This window comes from Gadus chalcogrammus, chromosome 19, assembly GCF_026213295.1.
Source record: "Gadus chalcogrammus isolate NIFS_2021 chromosome 19, NIFS_Gcha_1.0, whole genome shotgun sequence".
Classification (NCBI taxonomy): domain Eukaryota; kingdom Metazoa; phylum Chordata; class Actinopteri; order Gadiformes; family Gadidae; genus Gadus; species Gadus chalcogrammus.
The window spans coordinates 6,438,607-6,466,498 of NC_079430.1; the positions used below are offsets into that span (position 1 = coordinate 6,438,607).

The 27,892-nt window shown below is 44.9% G+C and overlaps 2 protein-coding genes across 3 annotated transcripts; one reads left to right on the top strand and one right to left on the bottom strand.

Moving 5' to 3' along the window:
• Positions 1 to 444: 444 nt before the first annotated feature.
• Positions 445 to 20,033, top strand: gsna (gelsolin a). 2 transcript variants are annotated; one of them, XM_056578071.1, is made up of 17 exons: positions 445 to 573; positions 6,043 to 6,243; positions 6,798 to 6,952; positions 7,192 to 7,353; positions 7,850 to 7,999; positions 8,354 to 8,443; positions 8,982 to 9,114; positions 10,306 to 10,610; positions 11,014 to 11,147; positions 11,542 to 11,632; positions 11,852 to 11,878; positions 16,593 to 16,763; positions 17,119 to 17,293; positions 17,745 to 17,866; positions 18,141 to 18,218; positions 18,330 to 18,390; positions 18,930 to 20,033. In XM_056578071.1, the coding sequence occupies exons 2-17, from the start codon at positions 6,048 to 6,050 to the stop codon at positions 19,097 to 19,099; spliced, it is 2,220 nt and encodes a 739-aa protein (XP_056434046.1). In that variant the 5' UTR covers positions 445 to 573; positions 6,043 to 6,047; the 3' UTR covers positions 19,100 to 20,033. The 2 variants fall into 2 exon arrangements, with proteins under 2 accessions (XP_056434046.1, XP_056434047.1); XM_056578072.1 differs by lacking the exon at positions 11,852 to 11,878.
• On the bottom strand, positions 19,573 to 27,587 carry stom (stomatin). Its single transcript, XM_056578073.1, has 7 exons — positions 27,242 to 27,587; positions 26,262 to 26,371; positions 25,824 to 25,896; positions 24,452 to 24,534; positions 23,875 to 24,078; positions 23,367 to 23,501; positions 19,573 to 22,554 (listed from the first exon to the last, which is right to left on the bottom strand). Exons 1-7 carry the CDS (start codon positions 27,303 to 27,305, stop codon positions 22,366 to 22,368), a joined length of 858 nt encoding a protein of 285 aa, XP_056434048.1. The 5' UTR covers positions 27,306 to 27,587; the 3' UTR covers positions 19,573 to 22,365.
• Positions 27,588 to 27,892: the final 305 nt, after the last annotated feature.

Consider the following 27,892-nt stretch of genomic DNA (forward strand, 5'->3'; position numbering starts at 1 on the left):
GGATACACTAAATTTCCCTACTTAATAAAAAAGCTACTTGTAAAGATCCACCAGCGGTTCCAGTTTATTTCCAACCAAATATTAAACAATAAAACCGGTCAGCAAAAGGGGTGTGTTTATCACGGATGCCAGAAGGTGACACTGTTGTTCCAATTGCTGTTGTGGATAAAAGCGACTGACTAGATTATTTATTAATAGTTTTTCCTTATTAACCAACTGACCGTTCACATGTAGTTTGTCTGACTCTGGAAGCAACAAACCAAATTAAATACATGTTGGCCATGGGGCTGAACTGGATAAGACTATCATAGCGTAATAAGCACCCTTGGGGGGCCTTCCCTGAAATCAGGGAAGGCAGAGTGTGTCCGACTCCGGGCAGGTCTGCGCTCTACGCCCCCCTACCACATGGTACCACCCCTGCAGCCGCCAGTGGGACAGACCCGGGCTGTGTCGTCACGGGGATCCGCCCTGGCCTATAAACTACAGACGCTGCCGAATCAAAGCACTTATAATCCCGCAACAGCAAAGACGTGTCCCCGTTGAAAACCGGCCTTTATCGTATTCGTCAATAAGGTAAGCGGAAAATCCAACATTTAATTGACATGGCCTGCATTGCATAGCTGTTAGTCTGTTAGTTTACATTATAACCCTGTAATATGATACCCGATGACATTGCATAGACCCGTTGTTTCTTCCACGCAATAACAAACGCAAAGGGATGGTTGGCCGTGGAATCCAGTATGCAGTCCTGCAGTGGCATTAGATGACTTAGACCTCTATATCTTCAAACACGAGAGAAACGTCAGGGCGGTTTAGAGACGAGAAATTTACGAGAAAATATATTCCTTATATGGAATGAAAAAAGACGTCTGTTGCTGGGTGGATTGTTGTGTTTGAAAGGGTTTTGTGTGTGTGTGTGTGTGTGTGTGTGTGTGTGTGTGTGTGTGTTAAACGCCTGCAAAACCAAAATCCAAAGTTTCACATGCGTGATCATCATCCACAGGCCTACGTCGATTGGACTCGCTGCATTCTCCCACACTGTGTTGTTGATGATGGGATGCCCCAGGTCTCCATAGAAACAAGGAAATAAATGGGCGAGAGGAAGTTGTTATATATGGTAACACCGGATGCGATTTTTTATATTGTGTTCACACTTCCTGTTACCTAGGCAACTGCCTCACACATGAGAGGGCACTTTAAAAGAGGCAAAATACAAGACACAGCCTTGAATGAAGACAGCCAGACACACACACACACAATCACACAAACACACACACCCACACACACACACGCACACGTGTGTGTGTGTGTATATGCAAGCAGGAAGACAGAAGGCACATTTACATATACATGGAGGCACGCACACATGCACAAAGGCATACACACAAACACAGATGGTTTTTGTTTGTGTGTGTTTGTGTGTAAGACCATACCTTTGCATACATATACGTATGTGTGTGTGTGTTAAAGTGTTTGTGTCCAAATATGTTTGTGTATGCACTTGAGAGGTTGTTTGTGTATTTGTCTATATATATGCGTGTGTTTCCATACATGTGAGTGTGTGTGTGTGTGTGTGTGTGTGTGTGTGTGTGTGTGTGTGTGTGTGTGTGTGTGCGTGCGTGTGTGTGTTTGGCCCTGTGAGCCTGTTGGTAACAGCTGAGGAGAGCACAGATGATGGTCAGGGAGAGAATGAGTCACCCTCTCCTTCCTCCTTCAGGAAGCTCTTTTCACCACCATAAAAAGACACTGGAATGGCCCTCAGACATAGAGGAGAAACGTTTAAACTGGGTTTGTTTATATCCAAAGTGCACATTTTCCCCAGTGGCCTTTTAATCGTTTGTAATCAACTAAGATTGATATTTTTTTCTTTTGCACTAGTTATCAATATGGCAATCAAAATAGTTCGTCCCTCACTTACTGGACTCCGTTGAAACCATTTTGAGCACTTTTCCTTTCTCCTCATCTCCTCTCCCTTCCTCTCAACTAATCCCCCCCCCCCTCCTTCTCACTTTTCTATCACCTCCCCTGGTTCTCGTCCCCTTTCTTCTCGTCTCCTCTCCTCACCTCTCTTCTCTTATCGTGTTCTCTATCCTCTCCCCCGGTTCCATTCTCTCCTCTTTCTTCTCACCTCCGATCTCTTCCCCCCACCGACCGTGTTTGAGTGGGACTCTCAGCTGCCTGCTCGTGTTGGAATGGACTCCATTGATTCATCGTATCGCACCAAGAATGTGAGCGTGTGTCAGAGGAAGGGGTCTATGCCTATCCCCCCCGGCTGCTAGGATCGTTTCACCATGAGACGCAACCCTGGCAGTCATGTGACCTACAGTATGCTATTCATGCCTCAACCCGCGTTTAAACCCCGACTGACAAACTCAAACTAAAACAGAGTTTAATGGCTCTTTCTTTGGTAGACTAAAGTGATTCATCCAGATGATTTGTGCATTTTACAGATGCTTTTATCCAATGGGAATTTGATACGGTTTAATAATTATCCTACATGTGATTAAGGGGCAGATTTGGGTTTAGTGGCATCTTGTTCCGACACTGGGGATCGAACCCAGAACCTTTGACTATCCTGCACCCCATAATATCCCCCAGAAAAACTCATCAATGAATGCATCGTGCAAAAGATTGGTTCGTCTACTGTCTTGTCTCGGTAGAAGGCAGTGAGAGGAGCCTGCTTTAAGAGCACAGGTCTATTAAACGCTCAGATCTTTGAATAATTGACTGAGTGGGATTCTGGTCCCTCTCTAAGCCCCTCAGACAGGAGGATGTCTCTGTACTAAATTGTTGACAGTACCGGGAATTCATATTCCCTTGCAGTGTGGGTAATTGAGTTGACTGTGTGCACCGATAGACACTTCCTCTTCCCTTCAGCTGGCTCACACGCTAGTTACGCTTTGCCCCTGAAGGAACTGCCACTTTTGGAATCGGAAGTCACTCAAATAACGTAGCCTGAAATGCTATCCACTGAAATGCATTCCGAAAGAGTTTCCCCAACGCTCCCCCGTTGGGTCGAAATCCCTTCTTCTCCACACAACTCAACATTTCACAGGATTTTATAAAAAGGCTTTTTTGTTTTTTTGGGGGTAGACCAATGGGAATTGCTTTCAGTGGATCCAAGGGAATTTTCATGTCCTTTTAAGGGATGATGTAAAATGTCAGCCTAGCTGTCAGTCTAGTTTAACTGGAAAAGGAGAAAAGAGAAATGAATAAAATTATTTTGGCAATTTGATGTCTCTGTGACATCAGGGAGTAGTTCTTTATGGGTTCACAGGATTATGTCTACCTGCAGGTTTGGTGTATTACCATTTCATAAACACTTTAATATAGTTTGGTTTCGTTGAAGTCTGTTTACTTCTTTTGTTTGTACATCCCAAACGCGCCTGCTACCCACCCCATCCACCCACACAGTTAGTCTGTTGAACAGATGAGCTCGATGTGTACGTGTAGGTGTTGGTGTGTACACAACTCTGAAATTATAAAGCAAAACGGTTGGATACCAGGGATTTTAGGCCCAATCCCATTTCTACCCCTTACCCCTCCCCATTGTTTTGAAGGGGTAAGGGGTAGAAATGGGATTGGGCCTAAATTCCCCAATGATAGAGGTTGTTGTTGATAACTACCTTGTGAAGGTAATAACTATGTACAAAGGACAGAGTAGAAATATAGACAGGGAAGTAGAGAGTCAATATTATTATTACATTAATATCATTTTATTGTTTATTGTTGGAATTATCCAGCGGAACACGCATAACAGCAACTTCCTGGTGAAGATAATAACTATGTACAAAGGACAGAGTCGAAATATAGACAGTGAGAGTCATTATCATTATTACATTAATATCATTTTATTAGTTTGTCCTGTCAGGGGATTTTCCATTTTGGGTCACATGGCTTATTGCTATTCATGGATAATTGTGTTGTGTTGTTTTGAATATTGAAAATCTACAGCGATAAAGTTATCAGAAATGACTAGGGAGAGTTTGTCTATTTATTGGAGAGCAATGTGAATATCCATATCAAAATGTATAAATGTGATGCTAAAGTATTATAATAATATATTATTTTTAGAAACAGATTCCTGCAGCACATTGAATTATTTAGTACGTACTCAAAATGTGGTCTCTTAAGCTAAAAGCATCTACTATATATTCAACTTGAGTACTAAAACTTAACACCCAGACTCTACATGTCAACGAATCAAGTACATAGGCAGCCAGTTGGACATGTTAGCCTTCATAAAAACAAACGTAAGGGGTTTCCGAGGCTTACCAGACGGAATGGGGTGAACTTGGCCTTGGCTCGGGGGCCGAGAAGGGAACCCAAATATGGAGGCTTGGTTTCATGAAACCGCTCTCCAGAGCTCCAGATTCCTCCCGTGTTTGTGGGCAGCTCGCTATGCAGAAGAATCGTCTCTCTTTGCTCAATCACAGAGGGTTACTCACGCCACATCGTTTCACCCGGCTGTCCCTCATATACCGGAGGTCAGAAGTTCTCATGAAATCAAGAGACGATGGCTTATTTTGTCTCTGTCCTTTCCCCAATACAAAGCACTTTATAGCAGCTTCAGACACAGCAATGCATGCCACAATAATCAGCTTGTCTTTTCACTTGAAGACACTGTATCACAAGCACCTACTTCAAAACACTCAATTCAATGCCGCAAGCCGTCGTCTATGCAGTGAAAAGATATGGCTCAAGTGTGTGTGTGTGTCTCAGTGCGTATGAAGGCAAGTGTTTGTGTGTATTTATGTACATCGAGATTGCAAGCACCTATAGTCAGACAGCATAGTCTAGTCAGTGGTTCAACCTGGTTGCTGACTCCGAGCCAAAAGGATCAGGATTCAAACCCTTATGTCTTAGGTTTTTCCATCCTAAAGAGAGATATACCTAACCCATTGTTTAGTCTTTTTTTTATTTTGGATAAAAGCATCTGTTCCTACACCATGCATTTCATGCACCATGCATGTCGTGCACCACGTATCTCCTGCACCATGCCTTGCCGCACACAGCTCATAGTCATTCCTTCACCCTATACTGAGTCAAAGCTGCCACCCCCCCTTCCTGCCCAGAGAGGGAAGTCCTTGTCACAGGGCTGTGTGCCACTGAGTCACCCTCCTGCTTGTATTAATAGCTAACTACAACCCCAAAGTTTATCTCTGTTTCCATGGCAGTGCCTCACGCCTAAAAAGGGAGTGCCATAAAGAGTTCCCAGAGTGAATATCTTGTAAGCGGTAGCAGGCTGGTTCCTCGGGAGCTATGGCATAATAATAAAAATAGTTATTGGTTATATCATTTTTGGCATTTTTATACTTTGATCATGACAGATACAGTGAGAGTAAGACAGGAAGGTATTTATGAATAAAGCCTTAATTGTGCTAATTGTACCCAGTGAGCCACTGGAGCGCCCAAAGTGTACCGTCTAGGTCATCATTTAAACGCTGTTCTACGCGGTGCAGTACAGTTTTTCCCCAACTTTTTGATCGGGCCCCATCTTGAGAAAGCCACGTATGATGTTTGTGAGAAGACTGACTTATAGATATTTGAGGGTATTTGAGATAATTTATTAAACGGTTTAAATGGAAAAAGAAATAAGAAACCTACGACCCCTCCCAATCGTGGTGCAATGCGCAAAACACTCCCTGGAACATTGATTTTATGGGCAGCTGTTAATGGGGCTCCAACAATGTGTGTGGAAGCAGACACACAACAGAATGTAAGAAGTACAGGGTGGCAGGCACTCACAGTTCACTGGCCCAAAGATTTGACATCCTTTCTATCTGCCAATTCTGCCACCTATTGCGCTCCTAACCATATGTGTTCCTTCTTAAGGACGGAGTAGAAATGAAGACGTAGAGGGAAGTTTAGAGTAAATATGATTATTATTATTAGATTATTGTTTTATTGGTATTATTTTATTCACCATATCTGGAAGGAATACTCCCTCTCCTGAGTTCCCTTTTAAGGTTTCTTCCCTGAGCTCTAGGGGAGTGTTTGTCCGTAAGAGGGCTCAGGTTCAACCCCTTGCTGCCCCTATAGGAAGCATGGCAGCGTACCACGCCGAGTTTGAGCGCGCGGGCCAGAAGCCGGGGCTCCAGGTGTGGAGGATCGAGAAGTTCGACCTGGTGCCGGTCCCGGAGAACCTGTACGGGGGCTTCTACACCGGGGACGCCTACCTCATCCTCAACACCATCAAGCAGCGCTCGGGGAAGCTGCAGTACGACCTCCACTTCTGGCTGGGTGAGTGATGAGGGCGAGCTCTGAAACCTGCTCCTATTGGCTGTTTCACGAGACAATGGTTGTGATGTTGAAATATTAGGTATAGGTTCAGGTATCATGGCTTTTAACGGGAAAGAAAAGGGCCAGAAACGATGGCAGAGTCTAAACGATTGTAATTGTTTATCTGAACTGCAACTAGACTTTGAGTATCATAATTCTTTAGGTGTTGATCTGGGCCAATCACAACCCTCAGCTTAGCTTGATGGGCGAATGCCTAATGACATATATATCTTTATATCCGAAGCAGCTTGTTCTGCAGCCACTTTAGGCCGTTTCTCTAGCCCACTACTCATTACGAAAGTCGGAACCATGGAGATAAAGGAAAGCAGTTTAGGAAGTGAGAGTGAGCGAAATAAAACAATTTGAAACTAATATTGGAGCTTAGCCTGTGTACACAGAGTCCTTAGAACCACAGAGACCACTCCCCTGTCAGTGTAGCTGTGTGTTTAAGGCCTGGTTCCTCCTTGGGCCTTGAGTGAGTGTTAATGGTGATCCTTGTGGTTTGGACCCACCAGGGGACTTCTGCACCCAGGATGAGAGTGGCTCAGCGGCCATCTTCACCGTCCAGATGGACGACCACCTGGGGGGACAGCCCATCCAGTACCGCGAGGTCCAGGGCCACGAGTCCAAGGCCTTCCTGGGCTACTTCAAGACCGGCATCAAGTACATGGTAGGACGCCAGCACCCATCTCGTCGGCCCATGCTCAATGACCCTTATGTGACCAGTATATGACCTAGCAATATATAACCAATAGTGAGCATTGCCAAATACACTAGTGTCATAATGTTGACAGTTTGTTTTATTATCAATGTTTAATATGTTAGATGATGTATTTATGTCTTCATAATAATTGATTAAAACTACTACCCCTATTTGAAACAACCGGGTGTGTTTCTGTTCCATTCTAGATTGGGGGCGTGGCCTCTGGTTTCAAGCACGTTGTCACCAACGAGGTCATTATGCAACGGGTGCTGCAGGTCAAGGGTCGTCGCGTCGTCAGGGCGACGGAGGTGCCAGTGAGCTGGGACAGCTTCAACCAGGGAGACTGCTTCATCCTGGACCTGGGAGCTGTACGACCCCTCTTTGTTAACTAAGTGTGGTTGCTAATACATTGTATTGTTGCTGGAGGCAGGGTAGACGACCAGTGGTTTGACTCACAGCAAAAAGGTTGTGGGTTCGAAAACCTCAATGTGTCTACCTGTAGAGACCCATGAGCAGGATGAACACTTACTTTCTTATTAATTACAAAATGTCACTGTAGGTAGCATTAGATAAAAACATCATGCATCAGGTATTCTGATAGGAAGTGACTTTGGATAAAGTTTTCTGCTAAATGACTAGATACATACACGTTTGAATGACATATTTAGTGTTCCGTTTATAGATAATAACTGGGCGAGGTGTAAACACATATGACTGCAAAGTGACACTATCGTCCGACCAGTGTTTAACTTATGCCCATAAACTCTCCCTTACAACCCTACAATCAAAAACCCTGCTATGTTGACACTGTCCTTGCGGCAGAGCTTGTGTTGACTCTGTGTTCTGCTTATCATGCCTGTCCAGGAGATCTACCAGTGGTGTGGATCGCAGAGCAACCGCTTCGAGAAGCTCAAGGCCACCACGGTCGCTAAGGGCATCCGTGACAACGAGCGAAGCGGGAGGGCGCGCGTCTACGTTTGCGACGAAGGGAGTGAGAGAGAGAAGATGCTGGAGGTGAGGGCGGGGGGGAGCAGGAGAGGGCAGGGGGGAGCAGGAGAGGGCAGGGGGGAGCAGGAGAGGGCGGGGGAGTCAGGGGAGGGAGAGGAAGGGAGGGGATGATATATGATATGATATGATCTGTTAATGATTTGTGTTGATCTATCAACTTCCTTCTGCTACAACCCCCCCCCCCCCCCCCACCTACCCACACACACACACGCACACGCACACACACACGCACACGCACACACGCATATACACAAACAAAAGAACACACACGTTCACGCATACAGACTCGCAAATGTACACACATCCACATAACAGCCCCACACACATGTGCGTGTACTGACCCAGTGCTTCTGTCTTCAGGTTCTAGGCCCTAAACCAGATCTGCCTGAAGGTTCCTCTGATGACATCAAAGCAGACGCCTCCAACCGCAAGATGGCCAAACTCTACAAAGTAAGACCCAGAGTATCTCTCACTATTCAGTCCTTTCGTTGATTTGGTTTTATTTTCAGTTACAGTAGAAAATAATTTCCAACTTGAAGCTATGTCTCAAAATATCCTGGCCTGCAAAACTTTTACAATTTTAAATATTACAATACTGTGTTTTTGTTTTTGTGTCCATTAAATAAGCTTTGGTTATGATGGTGGTTATATTAGCTACGATTATGAGGACAGTTTATTAACTAAGGTTAAAACAGTGGTTATATTAACTATGGTCATGATGATGGTGGTTACATTAACTATGTTCTTGATAATGGTGGTTGTATTAACTATGGGCGTGATGGTGGTGGTTGTATTAACTATGGGCGTGATGATGGTGGTTACATTAACTATGGTCAGGATGATAGTTTTGTTAACTAAGTTTATGACGGCGGTTCTATTAACTATGGTCAGGATGATAGTTTTGTTAACTAAGTTTATGACGGCGGTTCTATTAACTATGGTCGCGATGATGGTGGCTCAGTCATGTGATCCTGGTTGTGGCGTCCAGGTCTCTAACTCGGGCGGGGACATGGCCATCGCCCTGGTGGCGGCGGAGAACCCGTTCTCCCAGAGCGCCTTGGAGTCCAGCGACTGCTTCATCCTGGACCACGGCTCCAACGGAAAGATCTTCGTCTGGAAAGGTCAGTCCTGTGCGGCTTGGCATGACGTCTAAACGGCTGTTAAAGGATGCCCCTATGTGTGGCATCAATTAGCCGTTCAGAATCAACTCGGTGTGACTGGCCACTGTATTAATACACACCCTAAAATACCCTTCTGAAAGCTTTGCCTACTTGCACGAATGAGTTTCCATTCGGTAGAAATTGCCACATCAATGTTTGGTTCCTGGTCCAGGCTCTGTGCTGTGTCACCCGTCAGAGGTTCTGCTGTAACACAGTAGGACAGCTGGATCCCAGATTACAAACATCTCCATCACATAGGGGTCTACGTTATAAACGCCACGTCTAGAATTCCCTCTGGTCCCACTAAGTAAATTGAAGTGCGCCAACATTTGCAAAGCAACAGTCAGTGTTGTTCAGGCTTGGCTCAGGTGTTAGCCTTCCCCTCACAAGGAGCAATTTAGATGTTGTGTACTCCGCCTGTAAACAGCTCTGGGCTCCACACTGGCGCCTCTTACAGAGTGCCCATTTAACCAAGAGCTCACTAGGTTACAATATTTATTCAAATGGTCAAAAAAGCCAAAGACTTTGCTCATTATTTCTATGACCTCACAGATCCACTAAAAAACACAAGAATATGAATACACCGATTGTCAGAGAGACATAAATCTGTTCAAACCTTCCCATTACAGTCTAATCCATCGTGTCCTCCACAGTTAGTGTGGAGGACACGCTAACTGTGTTGTGTATTACACTAACTGGAGTTAGTGTAATACACAACACAACATGCAGTGTCTTCGCATATGTTGCAAGTTCCTACCCTCAGAAGAATTGTAATGAGTAGATAGATAATAAGAGTAATAGGAAGATGGTTATAGTGATAGTAATATAGTAATAGTAAGATAGTAATAGTAAGATATTAATAGTAAGAGTAATTGTTTGTTTCTGCCAGATGAAACCCACCAACTGTAACTTTGTTAGCTCATTTGAGCTTTTCTGTTGTTTGACACATAGTTTGTAAACATCCTCAAGACTTAAATCATCGCTGTTGTGTCATGTTGTGCATCCAACGCCTTTGAGCAATCTAACGAACGAACACAGGTGGCCAACATTAAACTACCAAGTAGTCATAGGGCAGGACGGTTACCGAAGAAATGTCCTTTCCTCTGTCTTTTTGGCTTTCGCTCACAACGATAACCCCTGACCCCAAACCAGGCAAGGACGCCAACCTGGAGGAGCGCAAGGCCGCCATGAAGGCGGCCGACGACTTCATCAAGAAGATGGGCTACCCCAAACACACGCAGGTGCAGATCCTGCCCGAGATGGGCGAGACACCGCTCTTCAAGCAGTTCTTCAAGAACTGGCGCGACCGCGATCAGACCGAGGGCATGGGCGTGGCCTACATCTCCAACAGCATCGCCCGCATCGAGAAGGTGGCGTTCGACGCCGCCACGCTCCACGACTCTGCCCCCATGGCCGCCCAGCACGGCATGGTGGACGACGGCACCGGGGAGAAGCAGGTGAGAGACCGGGCTGAGCTGACTGTCTGTCTGTTTGGGTCTGACTTGGATATCAGGGTTTGTGTGTCAGGATCCTTGATGTTATACTGATAATACTCCCTATTTGTGATGAGTGGTGGTCTTGTAGAGGTCTGAATAAAAGGTAATTGAACCGTAACCTAGGCTGAAACTTAGTTGGCAATGTCTTGCATGAGAAACGCTCTGGTGGTTTGAAATACAACAATGTCAAGATGGAGCCGGTCATTGGGACTTGATGTCAATCCCGATGGCTTCCGATCTGTCTACCAGTCTGTTTATGTGGTTTGTCGGTTGGTTGGTTTATGTCTGGCTGTCTACCTGACATATTTTTATTTACGTTAAACTGTTTAGTGTCTGGCCGTTCACCCTCTGGATCTCTGTACAGATCTGGCGTATCGAGGGGGCGGACAAGGCAGCGGTGGATGAGTCCACCTACGGGCAGTTCTACGGAGGGGACAGTTACATCATCCAGTACAACTACCGCCACGCCGGGCGCCAGGGCCACATCATCTACATGTGGTGAGAAGAGCAGCCCGGTCTTTAGCATGGGCTAGATGGGAACATGCTAGATGTTAGCGTGCTAAGGCCCAATCCCATTTCTACCCCTTACCCCTTCCCCTTACCCCTCCCCCTTGTTTTGAAGGGGTAAGGGGAAGGGGTAAGGGGTAGAAATGGGATTGGGCCTAAATGTTATCATGCTAGATTTTAGCTTGATATACGTTAGAATGCTAAATGTTACCATTTTAGATGGTAAGATCTTGGTATTCTAGATGTTATTGTGGGAAATGTTATTAGAGATGTTGGCATGCTCAATGGTAACATGCTAGATGTTAGCATGCTGAATGTTCACATGGCTAATGGCAGCATGCATATTGTTCAAATACCAGTTGTTAACACGCTAATTGTGTCCTAGGCAGGGGATGGACTCGAGCCAGGATGAGATCGGAGCGTCGGCCATCCTTGGTGCGCAGCTGGATGATGAGCTTGGCGGTGGGCCAGTACAGGTAGCCCACCAGTTGACCAACCTACCGGGGGGGCTACCACCGGGAACCTTTACTCTGTTTTAATTTGCTCTTCTGTAATATGATCTACTCCATCCTCCTGCTTCTCCAGCCTAATGACCATTGCCTTTTCTGCTCTCCCTCCTGATCTGGTACCCCCTTACGGTTCTGTTCCCTCCATTGCTCCTGCCCTCCCTCCCTGCTCCTCCCTGCTCTCTTCAGGTTGTTGGTGCTCCCATGACCACCCAGGTAGAATCTCTCTTCTCCCTTCCTCTCCTCCAAAACTCTCAATACAGAGCCAGGAAATGGAATGCAACAGAGCTCATATCTTTTGGGCTCTACATGTTTAACTTCTAGAAGTCACATTTCTTAGAAGAAATCTTAAAATGTAGTCAAATGATCTGACTCTGTCATATTGGCTTTGTCATCTAGAATACCCCTTCCAGATTGAGTTTCTATAATCCTAGAATCTAGAAGGAATAAGGCTCTGTAAATGTTTGGCTCTCGGATGCAAGAAAAGTTGATTTTAATCAAAGGGGAAACAGTGGGGGGAACCCAGGAACAGGATGTATCAGCTCCGATGATTACAAGGGGTTTCCTTCTCATAAACACACACACACACACACACACACACACACACACACACACACACACACACACACACACACACACACACACACACACACACACACACACACACACACACACACACACACAGCACTCTGGGATTTTAAGGTAAACTTATCCGACTTAATAATAGGATGACAAATATCTGATGAGCAAGCTCAAATGTAGACCACACCCTGGCTCTGTATAGGAGGAGTTCATCCGAGTCATTCCGTCCATTTCTTCATTCGGCTCCCTCCCTCTTTCTTCCCCTCACCCCATGTTTTTATTCAGCGTGTGTTTGTGTGTGTGTGTTATCGTGCATGCCAACATGTGGTCAAACGATATGCCCTGGGTCCGGTCCAGACCGGTGATGAATGTTTTCATGTGAGATGGTCTTTGTTCCAGAAGCTTCCTAATCACTATAACTAAATGGAAACCTGCTGACTCACCAGCATGAATTCACCGTGTGGAAGAGTTCTCAAGGAATGGTCCACCATCCTGGCCCAATGGGTTAAAAATACCCATACTTTTAAATATTGTTTTTCAACTACACACTTAATACTCTGTCAACCTTAACAGAGTGAAACAGAGAGAACGGCAGTTCAAACCAGCGTCCCAGCATTGTAGTCTGTGTTGCAAACAGAAATCTGCTTATGATATACGTAAGCATATGTTGCTTCCACAACTGATCAGACAGTCAAATCCTTCAGTTAAAGATAGTCATTTAAAATAGATGATAAATATGGTTGCATCTAGACATAGGCCTATGATACGTCTGTTGTATATAGACACATGCTACGTCTGTTGTATATAGACATATGCAACATCTGTTTAGCCTTGAAAATATGGCCTTGACAGATGTAGCCAACACTGCCCCCTCGTGTCCGGGATACAGAATGTTTATTCCGTGGACTGTTATACGATAACTAATGTAGGCCCAGCTCAACTGCGCCCCCTTGTGTAGGGGGAAATAACCGAGAGGATTGCAAATTAAAGGCCTGCGTGCAGGTTAACCGGAAGTTTTGATTAATGGGTACATAAAGCAAAAAATACTCAAAATAGGTGTATCATTTATAAATTGTCTCAAATAGTGTTAAAGTCCAGTTTTTGTCGTTTTTGGCAGTAACAGGTGTTTTCTAACGCAATTCGGCGATGACCTCACGTTGGGGGGACGTGGTGGAAGGTACCTCAGCCTAGTACTAGAACTATGGCGTCTAAGAGGTGGCAAGAACCACAAATAACATCTATGATGGCCCACAGCAGTATAATTTCGAACCTGTCAGACGTGAGAGGAATTGCCGAGAACTGATGGCGGTCAAAGCCAATTAAATGCATGGTCAGAGGAGAATGAGTGGAGAGTTGCTATCATTTAGCAACCAGCAAGAGCGCTGGATCAATGAACAGCAGTGCATACAATAACGACACTTTTATTTATTTTTACTGTCAGTGAATAGCACCGATTGAAAGTCAACGTTTTCTTTATATATAGTGACAGCGATTCTGTTGATTATGTCGTCCCGGTAAACTTAGTCAGAAGATCTAGAAATAGAAGGCATAATGCTAGCTATGGGCTAACTTAGCCTATCGGACAGCAATCAGTGCACTTGCAAATGAGTGCCTGCAAGTATAACCGATCGTGGTATGACATTATTTAACCATCAATCTACTGCAAATACGACCAGACAGATGTACATTGAACACATACACAAAGCACACCGTTAAACCCGGCGAATGCTGAAAGACAGCCCACAACAAGCCAAACATCACCACGGCGGGTGTGCTCTATCTCACTCTCGCACGCCCGTACTACACAATCACTCCAACTTATCCAACTCCAAGGCTAGGCTGCTTCACTAAGACCACAACTAACCACAAGGCCTTGATCATAACCCTGCAGTATGCCAAAGCCGAAAAGGACACACGCACAGTCGCACACATCTTATGCAAAACATCATCAAAATTCAGTCATTGCAAAGATTTAAAGACTAGCCTCTTACCATAAGTTAGAATGGACCCAAAGTATGTGGTTGATACAGTCTGGTTCGGCTTTCGCTTGCTATTGTTCGTATGACTTCTCAACATGGCGCACATGGCTAATTTGCATACGTGCACAGGATTGGCTGGCTCCGCAAGGCAAATAATAAAACATATTTAATTATCTTTCTATCTGTCTATCTATCCATCTATCAACGCATGGGTCTAGTTTTAATGTGATGTATTTTGTGTATGTCCAGTCAGACTTGACTAGGCTATTTATCTATCTTCTAGGCTATTAGTCAACAATTATTCACCGAAGGCGAAGTGAATAGTGGGGATTAGCCCCCGAGACCGAAGGTTTATTTCTTGTTATCATCTGACATTTTGCGATGAAAACAATATCGAGTTTGAGATGTCAATCATGGGATATTGTCCAATATCCCGAGATAGCGAACCAATCAAATTGCGCCATCTTAGGAGGTTCACGTGTAGCATATACTAACTATATATAATATCTATGTATTTATCTATGTATCTGTATAATCTGCTGAACACTCTTACTAGCCTCTACTCTCAAGGGTCTCAATGCGGCTTTGGTCCGTGTCTCCCCAACGTGACGTCATGCAATCCATTCTGGGGGAAATGAGAATCAATAGCAAACCGCTAAAATAGTACCTACTTTTTCGTATAACATTTCATTTTGTGATACCTAACAACATTAAATACAATAAATATCAGTTTAAATCTTAAATACCAGCAAGCAAATTGCTCAAATTCGTTGGAAAATAAACCCTGCAACACGGCCTTTAAGCTTGAAAACTGACCTCGACAAATTTAGCGCATTTCGTCAGGGTTAAACCTTTATATGGAAGCATATATGTAGCAAAATTCAAATGGCAATGCAATTTGCAATTTGCAATTCAATAAGTAATTACGTTATGCAATTGACAATGCATTATGCAATTTCATAATGTAATTTGTAAATACGTTATTCAAAGTGTATTTTAAAATGCAAAGTGACAATGCAATCCTCAATTAAATTTGCAAAAGTTATAACAATAAAAATACAATAACATTTTGTCAAATTCTTTGAGTTCCTTTATTCAAATTGAAAAGCTATAGCGTCCCCGTGATTGCAATCCACTTCGCCACGCTCCGTGTGTTGCGATATTCAAATGACATTTCAATCCGCAAAACGGAATCCAAAACGGAATCCAAAGAGGAATCCAAAAAGTCAATATGCAAAGTGGCAAACGTATCAGCCACCAGCGGGAAATACGTCACTTTCTATTGTGTCAGACTGTTTTATGTGTGGGGGGAGGGAGTTCCAGAGCCTGGGTGCTGAACAGCTGAATGACCGGGCACCCATTGTAGTGAGTCGTGATGTGGGGATACATAGTAGTCCAGCAGAGGTTGAGCGGAGGGAGCGGGAGGGAGTGTATTCTTGGAGGAGGTCGCAGAGGTAACTGGGGGCTAGGTTGTGGAGAGCTTTGTAGGTGAGGAGTGGGTGGAGACGGTGGGTCTCCCGACCCTATGTTTCGCACCCAGTGCCTGTAGCACTTTGGAAATCTTTGTGTTTACCACACTGGCGTCAAAACGTACCCGTGAGGATAAGTCGTCTATCCTATCTCCCAGAACACGCACTCTATCTACTGCATCTGTGTCTTCAACACGATTGTTCTCCACATCATCGGCCAAACTTAGGAGCGTATCAATAATCACCATTGGTGACCATGGACCTGACACATACGAACTAGAAGTGAACAAGGAAATTACGAGCAAGTGACGTAGTTCCCGCCCAGACGCTGATTGGCTGATACGTTTGCCACTTTGCATATTGACTTTTTGGATTCCTCTTTGGATTCCGTTTTGCGGATTGAAATGTCATTTGAATATTGCAACACACGGAGCGTGGCGAAGTGGATTGCAATCACGGGGACGCTATAGCTTTTCAATTTGTATAAAGGAACTCAAAGAATTTGACAAAATGTTATTCTATTTGTATTGTTAGAACTTTTGCAAATTTAATTGAGGATTGCATTGTCACTTTGCATTTTAAAATACACTTTGAATAACGTATTTACAAATTACATTATAAAATTGCATAATGCATTGTCAAATGCATAATGGAATTCCAAATTGCATTGCCATTTGAATTTTGCTACATATATGCTTCCATACCTTTAAGCAAGATTACAATTATTCAAAACCTTTCAAAACAATCATGCATGATTTGCCGCATGTTACAATATAAAATGTATTAGTTTGATTCGTCTAAAATGTTGTGCTTGTGTATGTTTATGTGTATGTCAGTCATACGGTTGTGTGTTCTGTCTATCTTTACATGTGTCTGTCTGTGTGATTGCTTGTGATCCAGGTGAGGGTGGTCCAAGGCAAGGAACCGGCCCACCTGATGAGCCTGTTCGCGGGGAAGCCCATGGTGGTGTACCGGGGGGGGACCTCCAGAGATGGAGGTCAGAGTGAGCCTGCAGAGACACGTCTCTTCCAAGTCCGTTCCAACTCCACCGGACACACGCGGGCAGTGGAGGTACACCCGATGTCCACCGGCAAACACGCCCAATGCTTCACTTTATATACATACCCAATAAATATATTTTATACTTTTATGCAGTCAAGTTACAAGTCTTAACTGTAACCATTGTAAACAATAACAATACATTACACATTATACACCTTTATCAGTCAATGTGATATTTATTATCAAATGTGCAGTATAACACATTCCATCTTTGATTTACTTAAATCTATATATAATAACTGGTGAATCACACAGATATGTACAGAGTGTGAAAGTCAGCCTTGTTCCAAAGCACTGTATAAACAAGGTCCAATTTGTTATTGATTTGTTTGCTGTTATTATTTTTACGTTTGCGTTCATCTAGCTCGAAGCAGTGTCTTCCAATCTGAACTCCAACGACGCTTTTATTGTGGTGGCCCCTGGGGGCTGCTTCCTGTGGAGCGGGCAGGGGGCCAGCGACACAGAGAAACAGGGGGCCCTCCAGCTGTGTGACATACTGGGGGTGTCTGCTGCAGAGCTGCCCGAGGGGGGAGAGAGTGGTGAGAGAAAATACACAGGCACACAACCATGGTGAAACGTAGTAATAAACCGTTGGGATCATTTAGATGTGAACATAGTACACGCATTTAAGAATATTATTCACATTGTTAAAAACTAGAATTTCTCAATCTCAGATCCAACTGATTTACATGTACGATAATGCTAATCTGCACTTACCTATAAATGCCTGTAGGGCTCAGTATTTTCCAAAACAGCAGCTTTAGAAAATTATGGAGGCGTTTATCTATTTAAGAAATAATTATAATGTTTTACTTTTTTTAAGATCATTTTGATTAACAATCAGATCGTCAGAATTATGTAAAATAGTTCATATATCCAAGATGTTTGAATGGAAAACTATGGAAAAAGAATTCAGAGGCTTGAACCTGCCTTCATCTTAATTGAGTTGAGTGCTTTTATTGGTCAACTCATTGGTTTTGGCATCCACAGATGACTTCTGGGAAGCCCTCGGCGGGAAGAGCGAATACCGCACATCCTCCCGCCTCAAGAACAAGATGGACGCCCATCCTCCCAGGCTGTTTGCCTGCTCCAACAAGACCGGCAACTTCATCGTACGTTTTCCCTTACCACAAATCTTAACAATAGCTAGCAAGAGCTGAACCTACAAGAACTACTTTAAAGAGCCAGTGGGCCCCACTGTTTCAGATGTAGAACTATGCTAAGCTAAGCTACAAAGAGCACCGTCACTGTGCCCATCATTGCACGTTGCCAACGGATACTGCATCATCCTCACCTCAAAATGAAAAGCATGATAAATAAATAAAAAACCCAATCCCCATACACGGATGAATAACCCCTTCATCCTTCTGTTCTCCTGCCACACAGATCGAGGAGGTGCCCGGGGAGCTGACCCAGGACGACCTCGCCACCGATGATGTCATGATCCTGGACACCTGGGACCAGGTGAGATCGGCCGGTGGTTTGATGCCGGTTACATGCGCAGCCTCGACAGCCAGCGAACAGAGACACAAAGGATGTTAATAATTCATTGATCTGACTGCCGGCGTTTTTCAGGTGTTTGTGTGGATCGGAAACGAAGCCCAGGAGGAGGAAAAGACTGAAGCAATGGCCTCGGGTAGGGAAGAGAGTGTGTGTGTGTGTGTGTGTGTGTGTGTGTGTGTGTGTGTGTGTGTGTGTGTGTGTGTGTGTGTGTGTGTGTGTGTGTGTGTGTGTGTGTGTGTGTGTGTGTGTGTGTGTGATTCCAAGTGTGCCATTCACATCCATATTTATAGAGGTCTTCTGCCACATTTTGATTGACATTAGACATTTGCATTCTCAGCAATTAATATATATAATACAGTATTGACAAACACACTGACATTTACTAGTCATTGAGCAGGTGCTTTTAATCAAAGCGACTTAAGGGGATTAGATACACCTTAAGGAACCGGTAGGGGTTAAGGGTTATCTTGCTTCAGGATGGCTGCCGGTTAGGCTGTGGACATCGGGGATCGAACCCGTGACCTTTTGTTTGGGGGTCGAACACCCAAGCACATGCCCCCCCCCCCCCCCAGCCTGGTGCAATGTGTGTGAGTGTTTTAAACATGAGGACTGGGACTGTGAACCTGACCGGACCTTTCTCCCCCTGCCCCCCCCTCCTACCCCCACCCCCAGCAATGCGCTACATCGAGACGGACCCCTCCAACCGGGACCGCCGGACCCCCATCGTAAAGATCAAGCAGACCTTCGAGCCCCCCACCTTCACGGGCTGGTTCCTGGGCTGGGACATGGACTACTGGACCACCGACCCCCTGGAGAGAGCCATGGCCGAGCTGGAGCTGTAACCTCTGACCTGTAACCCCACTCTAACCCCCCTAGCCCCCGCCTGCGCTCCCCCCTCCCCCCCAGTGCTAGTTTTGCCACGCTACTACTGCCCCCCTCCCCCCCAGACGCTCCACCTTAACTTCAGCCAGTTAGATCCAGCCCTGGAGGGTTCTCTCAAGGACTCGTCTCCGTTACCATGGCAACGAATTAGAACGCCATAATCATTACTTTTTTTAAACTTTTTTTAATATTTCAAAGGACTGCCGATAACTCTGGCACTCGTGGGCACACACTGCGTTCATTCATTGAACTCTCTAAGTCTTGCATGCAAAGTTATGCTCCAGCAGGTGCCAACAGAGAGGATCAAGGCATGTGTAGTTTCACGTGACACACCCAGGTTTCCGCAGGGAAGCCTTTTTGCACATTTTGTCCACAAAAACGTTTTGTTGATGTGATTTTTCATTGTATTCCCCCGGTACAACTAAACCCTTTAAAAGGCTACGAGAGGGATAAAGATATCACGTGAGGTGCAAAGCCATTTGTTTGTTGGTTTAGTCACTGCCAGGAACACCTTCCTAAGCCTTTCCAAAGCAATACAACCGATGCCTTAAACTTCTGTTTGTATCCCAGGGTCTTGTTTAGCTTCTCAACTACGCTTTAATATTCACACTGCTGCTGAATAACAACTGTTGGATGCCACAATACTCTCTAATGGGGGCGTTTGGCTCTGGGCCTTTTTAGCAAAGAAAACAGTTCTCCCCGCTAGTTGCCTGTGCCTACTTCTCTGTTTGTGACCGGGCCCTTTTTGCAGGCTGCTCTATTTTTAGCAGGAATCTAAAGCTTTGCTGCTGACAACAATCAAAACAAGTCACTTCCAGACAGGGCCTCCCGTAGTGCCCACACCAATCAAGATGTTCCAATAAACCTTTGAAAGAAGTGTGTTTGTCTCTGTAACGTTTACTATTTACACTGGTTCCATTTTGAGTCACAACCATGTCAGAACAGAACACACAGAGTTGTTCTTATATGTTTTATTAGTATGATCCAATACAACAGGATGACTCAACATATAGTGAGCGTGTACATATTTAAAATAATCTAAAACTAGCATGCAATCGTAAACTTAAATTCATTGACTACAATACCCTTGGCTTCCACTATTTTGAAGTGAGTCAATCGGGACGATCTTCTCGTCATTTGTGAATCAAAATCTCGTATGTCAGACGGACATGAATAGACGTAACGATATGCAATACTATGTACCTCTGTAGGAATAAGCAAGACCTGACTAGCTGGCCCACACTGAGATATCGGTCCTCCTTAAGGCACACAAGCTCTGTAGTGTGATGTGTATCTAAACTCGACTTAACCTGGCTAGGCTTCAGATTCTCTATAAAGAGACGAGCCGTCTGCTTAGTAGCGTAACAGGTTAAGCATTGGGACAGAAATTTGGCAAAAACATGTTGAGAACCGTGACATGCTATTGAGCAAACCATGGGAAATAGCTAGACTAAAATTGACCTTTGGTTATTTGCAGTGTAAACATACAAGTTAGGGCTTCTATCACATTGCACAAGCACTTTGAATTGCAAATCTTGTACGAAATGTGCTATATAAATAAAGTCTTACTTGCTTACATTCAAACTTGATAATCTACAACAATACAACATGAAAAAGAAAACATGTCCAAAGCTTAATCCAACTGACTTTTTTGCACGGTAGGTATTATGTGTCTTAATATATATGCACAAATCTGAAAATATTCAACTTGTTTTATATATGGATTTCAAATCTCAATGAAAATCAGTTGAAGGTGGAAATGCATAGTATCTGTAATACGAGGTTGTAAGGTGAATCTGTGGCGATTAAGGCTTTAAGCAGACATAAGAGGTTTTAGTTCAAACGCACGTAACACAAGAAATACATGTTTATGTAAATACATTAAAGATATTAGTGTTCAAACAGCTTGAGGAAGAGGAGCAGTTAGCCCAATACTTTACAAAATGGCAGTGGTTAAAATGTAACATGACTGGCACTAGACAATGTAATAGTAGGAGCCATGAGGATGTGCACGTGTACGATGGTGTGTGTGTGTCTTCCACGGTGAATCCTGTTAAGAGCTGTGTGTCAGTTTAGCGTGTGTTTGCGGCGTCGATTGGGGCCCGCGGCCCCTGTGGTAAACAAACGGACAAGACACTAGATGAATGGATGAAGCTTCAGGCAGAGGACCATGAGTTCTCACAGCTGCATAGTCGGCCGCCTACCCCTTTACTTCCATATCGTTGTTGCGGAATAGATGTAAAATCTGCTGTCTTTTGGGTTCCTGGTGGGCAATATGACTCAAGTATTATCATATATTAAAGGAATAGGTTTAATATAATATAATGTCGATATTTTGGTTGCAGCATTAACAAACGGCATAAGTGATTGCTAAAATATTAATGTGATACTGCGTATGATAATTATTTTACTCAGCTCAGCGTGGAAAAGTCTCAGGTGACATCTGATCTCGCAACGTGTCTCGTTTTGCAAATAGGCGATTGGGTTGTGACGATCATCACAACATCGGATGGCGGTTGTGTTACGAGAGGGCCGTGGCTTGATGTCAGCCACAGACAGGGGGGTGTGGCCTGGAGTTGGCTAGAGACAGCGGGGCGGGGCGGCATAATCAAGGGGAACAGAGGCAGCCGTTGGAAGGGAGCATGATGAGGAAGCGGGACAGAAATGCTGACATATGTTGTGCTCACTCTCGGACAGTGAGGTCGGGTCCTGGTCCGGGCGATCATAGAGGACGATCGCAGGGCTATTTCTAAATTCAGCGTATAAACGTGTACTGTACTGTACGCATTGGCCGTGGAGATCGGGCGCTCTCCGTCCCCCTCCACCTCCATCATAAAGACTCACTACAACCGCTGATTTCTTCATTCCCGATTAAAGTAGTAGTAGCACCAGAGTTGCTACAGTGGTACGTTTCCCTTAAAAAATAGCATCAACTTATGCCTGGGCAATAAATTCCCTCAGCCTGCAAATTAAGTAGAAATAAGTCTTCGATCTCTTGTAACAAAGAGAAGAGAATGGAAGAGAGAGAATATGTCATAGAAGAGTACACGAAAAGTATGTATATCTCTGTCAGCATCTTTGTGTATGTCAGCATGTGTATGGATGTCAGTACATGCGTGTGTGTGTGTGTGTGTGTGTGTGTGTGTATTTGTGTGTCAGCGTGTGTATGTTTGTTAGCGCATCAGTGTGTGTATGTGTGTGTAGCTGTATGCTGCCCTCCTCCTCCTCATCTCTTCATGAAGGCCTGCATCATGTCCATGGGCAGGGGGAAGATGATGGTGGAGTTCTTCTCGGCAGCGATGGTGTTGAGCGTCTGCAGGTAGCGCAGCTGCAGGCCCGACGGGGACTCGGCGATCACCAGGGACGCCTCCTTCAGGGCCCGCGACGCGTTCATCTCCCCCTCCGCCGCGATCACCTGGACACACACACACAATCACACACACACACACACACACACACACACACACACACACACACACACACACACACACACACACACACACACACACACACACACACACACACACACACACACATACATATATCATTGTTCATCTCATTTACGTTTTTTCGTCAACATTTTCGCAAACAATTTTATTGATTACAAAACGATGACAAAATCGATTGACGTTTGGTGGGGACCGGCAAACGTTTCCTCCAGCAAATGCAATCTTTTGCACACACAATTTGCTGTACAATGACGTCTCACACTAAAGCCCTGGATATTTCTCTATTTATAGGATAGACGCACCTGCCCCCTCTACCTATATTTATATATTCACACATGTGACACCATTTCATGCCGTGTCTGGAGAGGGTTGCGTTGTGGGCGAGGGTGTTTGACTCCAGCTGAGAGGTTCTGTGTCCAATCCTCAATTTCTGAAGATCTGCACATCCCAGAGCAAGATGCTGTAGCCCCTACCTTACCATTGATCACACGGAACTGAATGATGAATGGGGGCAGGATAGGCAGCTAGCTGTTAGGGGTGCTCGACTCCCAGCTGAAAGGTACTGGGTTCGATTCCCAATGTCCACAGCCATAACTGTATGCATCCTAGAGCAAGATGCCCCCTAACTCCTACCTTCTCCTGAATGACACACATCTGAATTCACTGTAAGTGGCTTTGGATAAGAAGCATAATTTGTCTGACTGACCAAATTAATGAGTGAATGAATGAATGGACAAACAACGGATGAGTGAGTGAGGGGCGGAGAGGACGAGCCCACCTTGGCGCGGGCCTCCCTGCTGGCCTCTGCCTCAGCAGCCATGGCTCTCTGCAGCTGTTGTGGCAGCTTGACATCCTTGATCTCCACCCGCTCCACCTTGATGCCCCAGTCGTCGGTAGCATCGTCCAGTGTGCACTGATACACACAAACACACACAAACACACACTTTGTTAGTTCCTGCATGTGAGGACCAACCTACAGACACATACCGTCATAATAACAAATAGTTATTCAAACAGACAGTGTTCTTGTTCTGCTGGTTTGATGTGTACACCCCTGGCTTCCTTTTGAAAGCACAACATCCACAGTTGATACACCCATTTTCTTTGGAATTGGATGTTCTTTTAAGTGCAATTAAATACAGTACAATTATTCAAAACAACATTGTTAACAATGATGTAATGTTGCAATAGTGCTAATATACTTTTTTTGCAACCCTTCTTGCATGACAAAATATAGTAACCTAATTTATAAAACTAAAATTCCCGGATCCCTCCCGGCGGCCCACCTGCATGCTGTGGGCGATCTCCTCGCGGTCCGACAGGATCTCCGCCAGGTTCTTGGTCCCCAGGACGTTCCTCAGGGTGGTCTGGGCCAGCAGGCGCGTGGCCGCGTCGGCGTTGGTGATGTTAGCCACGGCCAGGGTGGCGTTCTGCACGCGGTAGTACACCACGCCGTCCACGCTCACCGTCACAGAGTCCTTGGTTAGCACCTAACCACAGAACAAGGACACGTCTGGGATGAGGCTGAGGTACTGTGGGTTTACTGCAGCAGTGTGTGTGTATGGTTTGTGTCTGTGCGTGTGTTTATGTGTGATGAAGTGCAGGCTGAGAGCGAAGATGTGTGTGTGTGTGTGTGTGTGTGTGTGTGTGTGTGTGTGTGATGAAGTGCAGGCCGCGTATTTCCGCGCATGTGTGCTCTGTATAGATTTATGTAAAGATGCATTTGTGTGTGTGTGTGTGTGTGTGTGTGTGTGTGTGTGTGTGTGTGTGTGTGTGTGTGTGTGTGTGTGTGTGTGTGTGTGTGTGTGTGTGTGTGTGTGTGTGTGTGTGTGTGTGTGTGTGTGTGTGTCCCTGCATGCTGACCTCCTGCGGGGGGATGTCGAAGGTGATGGTGCGCATGTCCACGTTGATGAGGCTGTCAGTGCAGGGCAGGATGAAGAAGAGCCCTGGGGAGGAAGGACAGCAGCAGTGTGGGTCAGAAGCAAGACATGCAAGCAGGCACACACACACACACACACACACAAACGTTTAACTAAATAATTACATTATGTTTGGTTTGGTTTTGGACTTCCTGTCACTGTGGTCTCATAACGATGTTTTATCTCAAGATAAAAAATATTTCTTGCTCTCCATTGATTGACCTTTTGTTTCAGCCCTCCGACCAATGCTCCTTTTCTGCATTACTCTCACAATCGCTGTCCATCTAGTCAGGAGGCACACTGGGAACATCCGCTCACAACCACAGCCAGGCTTTTTTGCCTACATTCTTCACAGCGTTGCTTTAACAGGAAACCCAATAAAAACTCCCTGTAGCCGAGACAGACATCAAACTACCATGCCTGTGGTTTTCACACAGCTGAGTAGAACCTGTGCTGGCACAACGTGAAGCTTCAGGACCAAACATCTCTGTCTGTCTGTTTGTTTGTGTGTGTGGGTGTGTGTGTGTTGATGTGTGTTGGTGCGTGTGTGGGCATGAGTTTCATAAACCAGGGTAGAAATAGACACCAAACACTAGACTTCAATTTGGCAAAGGCTCCTGAGGAACTCTGGGAATCCAGTGGGGGTGGGGCTGAGCATCTGTTCAGGAAATGCCCCTGAGAATTCTGGGAGATGCCTCCCGGGCCTAAACTGCAATGGGACTTAAACTGACCAATAGGGGAACTGAATTGCCCTCAGACAGCTGATCGATGGGCCAACGATCAAGATGGTCGCATGGATACACACCTGCCTACACACAGTCCCAGAATGGGAACACTAGCATTACTACACGTATTCAGGGCAACGAGAACATTCACCTCTGCATGAACAACTACAAAACATCACGTATTGACAATAGAGGCGGCATGGCAACAGATGTCATCACAGGAAGGGCTGAGCCGTCTACCATTCTATTAAATGGCATTAGAGAGGACAAGGGGAGGGGTCATGAGGCATGTGGGTGTTTTTTACACAGCAAGAGAAAACGCAGAGCAACCAAGCATCCCGTCCTCATCTTGAGTCTGCACAGAGCTCCGGGATAATGCTCTCTGTCTGCTGATACAAAGCCACTCACAGCTAATGAAAATGCAGCACCATTAGGGAGTGGTGCACAAAAGCAACTTCGGCTGCCACTATTGGCTACGCCGCAAACAGAGAGACTCATAGCCACGATACAGTGGCTAATGAAGCTTTAGCCACACCAATGACTACACTCCAGGGCCAGGCACTAACAGAACATGATAAACAGAGGACCCACCTGGGCCTTTAGCGCCGCCTCGCAGGATACGGCCCAGGCGGAAGATGATGGCTCGTTCGTATTCCTTCACGATCTGTAAGGACCACAAATTGCATCATGCTGTTGAACTATCCGTTAACGAAGCCATCTGCTGTTTATAGTAATCAGCAACTTTTTGTCATATTTTACAATGGCGGTTGGTAACTTAAATCGAATGACTTTAATCATCCATGTAGTCATCCAGTTCTCAGACCAACACTTGGTCAATACAAAACCATGGACCCCCCCCCCCCCCCCCCCCCCCGCTGCACTGGCCAAGACTGAAATATTGCTGCTATAGAGAATTTAGATGACCACTGACACTTGTCTGACTGATTTGTGGAGCCCACTTCAAGTCAATGCCTGATAATGTATCGGTGTAGTGTAAGTAGAGGGAATAGAGGGTTGCTTTGGCCTGACCTTGATGCACATCCAAATGGAAACGGGGAGCGTGATTATGGTCAGCAGGAGAGAGAACAGAACCAGGACCCAGCCACATACTCCGAAGGAACCGTCGTGGTTGTCTAACGCTGAGGAAATAGATGGACACAATCAATAAAATGGTTACACTTTATGTACAATAATACAATCAATAATGTACATTAATGAACGTTAGTTAGTGCAGTTATAAGCATTGTTATCTAACATTCGGGGGTTAGGTTTAAGTTATAGTGAGAGTAAGGATAACCCTAACCATAATAGATAATGTATCAATTAATTCACCTTTAGTTAACACCTAGTAAACGATTATTAGACTATTAGTTAACTTTTACTTAATGCTTATTACTGCATTCACTAATTCTGACTAATTGTTAATGAATGTACCCTTAATATAAAGTGTTACCAATAAAAAGCACACGTGTTATGTGCAGACAAATAAGGGGATACGGTGAAGGGCTGCGCAGGTTTCAAGCTATTGAACACACACTAGGTAAGAGTATTTTAAAGAAAAACAAGTCGATTTAAAAGTTGATACAAAGCTGTACATATTGCAAGCACAACGAATCAATATCATTCGTTTCTAATCAATCAATGGGTCCTCTTTTATCATCACTGTTATAAGGGGTTTGCCTTTGGCATGCCAAACTGACTCAGATAGAATCGCACTCATGATCACCTCATCTGAATCTAAAGACAGTTAAATCTGGTCTTGAAACCAGTTTTAACGTCGAAGTACTATCAAACGAAGGCCTCCCAGTCCTCCCAGTAGGCCTACCCCAGACCATGAGGACAACGGCAGAAGGCTAGTGAGCACAGTGTGCACACAGTGTGCATCCTGACGAGGCTTGAACTGAAGTGACATCGGTATCGTACTGGTCCTGTAGGCTGATTAGCTTCATGCGCACCATTAACCTGATTGTTTACATCGGCTTTATTCGCTCTGTCGTTCATCCACATACCCGACTGTCGTTCCCGTCTCCTCTGTTCCTTCATCTCGGTGGATTCCCTCGCGTCTCCGGCCATAGCGTGTCTTCAGCCGATGAACTGATTAACGGTTCCTCGGTGGTCTTCTCTCCGCGCGCTGGTCCTGTTCTGTTATTTTCCTCGGCTCGTAACTCAACATGCCCCGCCCCTATCGCTGTGATTGATAGGCGATCATACCACGTTGTAAAATTATCTTACAAATCGATTGGACGCATTAGACGGGTGTTACGCAAGAGATGGTGACGATGTTGTCGGATAAAGAAATGGTTCGGGTTGTAACGCAGTTTGTTTACCCATGTAAGAAGTGGCTGGCTGGGGAGAGGAGGGGGCCTGGGTGGGCCCCCTACGTCACTATCCAATCCACGCACGTCGATAACAGCGATGGCCTTTTCCAATCATCCTTATCCTTTTTTTTGTAATCTATTGATTATTGGTTACAATTTAACATTTTTATAATCGTAAACACCAAGTATAGATAATTGAGATCTCCAACATAAATGCTATATTCACTGCTGGTATTGAGATTGATACGGGGGATAATTACACAACAGTCGCAAATAAATAGCAATCTATAGCCTATACATACCCACTTAAAAATGAGCAAATGAGCGGGGTGTGAATTACAC